This window comes from Echinops telfairi, unplaced genomic scaffold, assembly GCF_000313985.2.
Source record: "Echinops telfairi isolate 266 unplaced genomic scaffold, ASM31398v2 ScPeMD7_3;HRSCAF=10, whole genome shotgun sequence".
Classification (NCBI taxonomy): domain Eukaryota; kingdom Metazoa; phylum Chordata; class Mammalia; order Afrosoricida; family Tenrecidae; genus Echinops; species Echinops telfairi.
The window spans coordinates 42403976-42409073 of record NW_022103899.1 but is presented as its reverse complement, the minus strand read 5'-3'; the positions used below and the strand labels follow the sequence as shown (position 1 = coordinate 42409073).

General features: G+C 53.6%; 1 protein-coding gene across 1 annotated transcript in view; it reads left to right on the top strand.

Annotated features, from left to right (window-relative positions):
- MARCHF4 (membrane associated ring-CH-type finger 4) overlaps window positions 1–4184 on the top strand; it is a 126561-nt gene extending 122377 nt beyond the window's left edge. Inside the window, exon 4 of the mRNA XM_004701594.3 lies at window positions 3050–4184. Within this exon, the coding sequence (XP_004701651.1) occupies window positions 3050–3417 (368 nt within the window). The 3' untranslated portion in view covers window positions 3418–4184. The remainder of the gene's footprint in view (window positions 1–3049) is intronic.
- Window positions 4185–5098: the final 914 nt, after the last annotated feature.

The following is a 5098-nucleotide window of genomic DNA, read 5'->3' as shown; positions in this document are numbered from 1 at the left end:
CGCTATACTTTTTAATAGCCTGGCATCTTTTAAAATAACATTCAGCTTTGTCTTCTCGAGCCGCCCTTTGAGATTTTCTGCTCAGCTCCTTGACTTCATCGTTTCTTCCCTTTGCTTTAACTACTCCACGACAGCAGGTTTCAGAGTCTCCTCTGACGTCCGCTTTGATCTTTTCTTTCTTTCCTGTCTTTTTAACGACCTTGGACTTTTTTCGTGATGGGTGGTCTCCATGTCCTCCCACAGCTCATCAGGTCTCTGTCATTGGGGTTCAAGGTGTCAAGTCTTTCCATGAGATGTCCTCGAAATTCAGGGGATAGAGTCCAGGTGGCATCGTGGTTCTGGTGGAGACAGTAGAACCTGGAAAAGGAGAGAGGCAGCCAAAGAGAGGAGGGGCTCCCCGAGGGAGATGAGCAGAGGGGCTGCATCAATGGGCTCAACCAGGAGCACAATTGTGAAGATGGTGCAGGACCGGGAAGTGCTGTGTTCTGTTCAATGACCCGTAATGGCCCCTATCAACAACCAACCCTCACTGCCACCCTCACGCCACCAACGCCTTGCCCCTACCCCCTTGCCCACTACACCCAAGTCAATGGACCACGGCCAAATCCCAGTGCTTACAGAGTTTTCCACGCTTCTCTCTGCACTCACTTCATCTGTCAGCGTTCCCTCCAAAGTACCTCCCGACTGGAATACTTTCTTCATGTCTCCACTGCTCAATTCCAAGTCTCAGCTACCATCAGTGCCCTGGGATGCCAACTGTGCTCAGCTGCCAACCCAAAGGTGGGAGGAGTCAAGCTCACCCAGAGACACCTGAAAGCAGTGGTTCTCAGCTTTCCTCATGCCCGACCCTTTCATACAGTTCCTCGTATGGTGGTGACCTTTCCCAACCATCAAATATTTTTGTTGCTCCTTCATAACTGTAATTTTGCTACTGTTATGAATCGGGTGACCCCTGTAAAAGGGTCATTTGACACCCCCCCCCAAAGGGGTTGCAACCTACAGGTTGGGAACTGCTGCCTTAGAAGGATGCAATCTGCTTCCCAAAATCTGCCCTTGAAATCCCCTCTGGAGCACAGTTCTACTCTGACATTCATGGGGTCTCCACGATTTGGGGTCAACTTGACGGCAGCTAGGAGCTGGTGGGCCGCCATCATCTCCAGCTCGAAGCGCTCTCGCACCTCAGGCTGGTTTCCCACTCCTACGCTTGTCCCTCTTCCGCCCACCGTTTCCTCAGAGTGGACTTTCCACAGGCCGCATCAGGTCATACCCCCCTCCCTATGCAGGCCCTTCAATGGCTTCGCATTATATCCAGGCTCCAATATAAACTCTTCACCACGACGACAGGTCTTGGCATCACCCAGCCTCTTCCCACCATATCTGCAAATGTCTCCCTCCCCACCTTCCCCTGTACCTGGGTCACGCACACCTTCCTTTGGGCTTTCGTTCCCCTCATTCCCACCTCATGATCTCTGAGTTTGTAATGCCTTCCACTAAAGTGTTCTCTACCCTCCTTCGCCTCATTGAAGTCTCAGCTCGAATACCACCTCCTCCCAAAGATAAGGTGACCAGACATCCCGCTTTTGGCGGGACAGTCCCGATTTTTAACAATGTTCCCCGCATCCTGCGGCATTTTAAAAAAGTCCCGATTAAAACAAACAAACAAACAAAAAAAGTCCTGATTTTTGGAAAGTGCACGACAAGCTAGGGTATATGGTTTTCGGCTGCCATGTGGCTATTTTGCCAGGAAATGAGTTTTATCAATGGTGTCCCGCTTTACCAATGTTAAAATCTGGTCACTTACAAAGACCCTTCCTACCACCCTAGCTAAAGCAAAACTCCCAACTCCTGTAGCTAGTGGTTACTGAGCCTGATTTTATCTTCCCCACAGCATTTACCAGCATCTGGAATCACTGAGTGCTATAAGCCAGGTCTTACAAGGGGAATTTCTACTGTCTGCAAAGCCTGGCACATCCTAGGTTCACAATGAGTATTTATTTGCCTGATTTCCTGATGGGGTGTGTTTCCAACTCCGCTTCTACCACTGCCTCTGGCCAATACAACTACTTCAAGGTTGTTTTTCCTTGGGGGTGTTTGTGTCTCGGTAGCATTGGGCTCTTGGGCAAAGCATGGACTCATTGCATTGCAGACAGCATTCAGCAGGTATGGAATGTTCATGATGTTTCTTTTGGGATGCCTTTGAAAGAGGTCTTCAAACTGGCCCTCTTGCTGGTTCGGCAACCCCTCCCCTTGGAGAATTTGCATTTCTACCCCAGATAGGAATCACAATCTTTGCTTTAACAAGTTCTCCAGGTGAGCCCTATAGATTGCCAGGTGACTCTTAGGTACACATAGAACTTGTTAAAATGTAGATTCTGATTCTGTATACTGGAGGTGGAAATGCAAATTCTCAGAAGGGGTAGGGTGGGTATGGAACCAGAATGAACAAGTTCAAAGCCCTGCTTTGAAATCAGACAATTCATTCAGTACCTGCCATGTACCAAGGGTACATGATAGAGTGAGCAAAAATATTTACGTTGTGTTTTAAAGAATGAATTTCGGTTTCGTCAAGCCAAGAAGTAGGAAGGGGTGAGTGGCATAGGCAAGGGCGTTGGGTGGCGGTGGTCAGCTCTCTCGTGAACACGGAATGCTGACCCTTCCCCTTCTGCCTCCTGAGGGCTCCTTGCGTCCTCGGAACCTAAGGATGGTAACCATGATTAAGAGCTGAAAGGCGGGTGTGAAAGAAACAAGTCAAAGACTATAGAAACCTAGCTCACGCCAGTGCCGACACCTGTTTATAACGAAAAGGAGGCCCTGTGAAACGAGTTAGGTTGCTCACAGCAAGGCCAGCGGTTCAAGTTCACCAGCTGATCCCTGGGAGCAAGCTGAGGCTATCTGCTCCCATAAAGATTTACGGCCTCAGAAAGCCGATAAAGGGCCACCATGAAAAGGAATGAACTCTGAGGCAGTGGGTTTGGCTTGGGGCTTTCTCCCTGCATTCACCTGCCCTTTCTCACTTGGCTTTGGTTTTCCCCCCACCTTGCTGCCTCAGGCCTCATCATCCACGAGGGACCCTCTGTGTACCGCATCTTTAAACGGTGGCAGGCTGTCAACCAGCAGTGGAAAGTGCTGAACTATGACAAGGCCAAAGACCTGGAGGACCAACCGTCAGGAGGCAGGGCCAACCCCCAGACGTCCTCATCCACCCAGGCCAATGGGCCCACCGAGGAGCAGGAGGAGACTGTGGACAGCCCTGCGCCCGAGGAAGGGCCCGCCAGGGCTGCCAGTCACCCCTCAGGCCCTCTGTCCGATCACCACTGTGCTTACACCCTCCTACACATCTTGAGTCACTTAAGACCTCATGAACAGCGGGGCCCCGGAGGCAGCCGAGAGCTCGTCATGAGGGTCACTACCGTGTGAGAAGACGTCTGGCAGGAAGTCCTTAACCACGCACGGAGAAGGGCCCCGATCTGGGCGTGGGTGGGGAAGCCTCAGGACACCTGTGGGGATCAGGTGTGGGGAGGGGGGTGGTGCCCCTGAGGGCAGGGTTTGAGCTAGAGCCAGACTGGCACAGGGGACAACTTTGTGATGTGCAGTTCGTCGATAGTGTAGACCATACTACCCTCCCCTGGCCACAAAGCCCAAACCCCAGCTCCACAACAAGTGCAATATAGACCGGCTCTCAAAACAGAGACAGCCCCGGGCACCCACACAGCCCCCAGAGGAGCAGCCATTGGGGTGGGCGAGGCAGGGGTGTCTACGGTTGCAGGCCTGGGGTGCTGCCTGCCGGGGGTGCACACGTGCTGGGAGAGGAAGTGGAGAAAGGAAGGGTGAGGGTTGCTAGACTGCTTCCGCCTGGAGTGTGCTGGCCGCTGCCCAGGCTGCCCCCACGCAGGCAGTGGGGCGGGAGCTGGCTGGGGTGCTCACAGCGCTGGCAGCCTCCGGGTTTCTCTGAAATGTTCGTTAAGCCCACCTGAGCAGCTTAGGGTCTCTTGGGGTGAGGGTGGCAAGGGAAACGCTGCTGGGACTGGCCCGTGGGGTTGGGGTTGGGGGGCTTTTCTCCCCACTCCTAAACCCTCCCGAAGGGGAACTCCTGATTTCACATGATTCTAAGGAGGACCTGGGTGTGAAAGTGAATAACCTTTTTGTGCCCCCATTGCTTTGTTTTATGGTGATTTGACTCTTGAGGGTACAGGAAGTGTGCATGTGTGCGCATGCGCGCGCGCGCGCGCACGCACATACTCCAAACTACACATTCCTGTGGGCTTCTCAAGCATAGCCAACTGCTGGGCCCATGGCCCTCAATGCTGTCCTCCGGTAGCGACCTTCTTGACTCCACCCCTGGCTGGGTGGTGCTTGGTGCCATGCTGCCCACTGCAGCCTTGGCACATGCCCAGGGCCCCCCCCCTCAGGAGGGTCTCCGGGAGTGCTGCTGCAGTGGATGGGAGAAAGATGGCATGGAGGCCCCAGCATGCCCTGCTGGGACCTCCCTAGAGGGGCAGGATAACCCTGTCGGAGCTCCAGTGTGCTAGCCCAGGGGTGGTTCAGCTAGGCCAGCCTAGGGCACCTGGCACCTGGCTGAGAGACTGCTGTCCCTGGAGCGCACCTGCTGGTTCCAGGGACCTGGCTGGGGACAGCCCCGGGTGGAACCTACAGAGTTTCTCTTTGTCCACACACAGGGCCACGTCATCTGTGGGGAGGAAAAGGGGGCGCTGTGGAGCACTTTTTTAAAACTAATTTTTAGGGTTTTTTTAAACTCTCTGTTGTTTGTACTATTCTCTGAGAAGCTTGACAATAAAATGGCTTTCCCTATGACAAGTGCCCTTTTCTGTTGGGGAGTCCTTCTCCTTACCCATGTGCCTTCCCTCCCTGTGTGGCTGCTCCACTCGGCAGGTAAGGTCCCCTGAGCCGGAAATGAGGGTCTCCATTTCCTCCCTGAAGGGCGCAGGGTGGGAAAGGGCTCAAGAGCTTGAGCAGAAATGTCCCCTTCACAGGTAGAGCTCTGCCAACAGGGGCGGAGTGGGTGTGCAGGTGTGTGTGAATATGTGTGCGTGGAGGGTGTGCATGCCTGTGAAGCCCAGGGACTCCTGGACTAAACTTC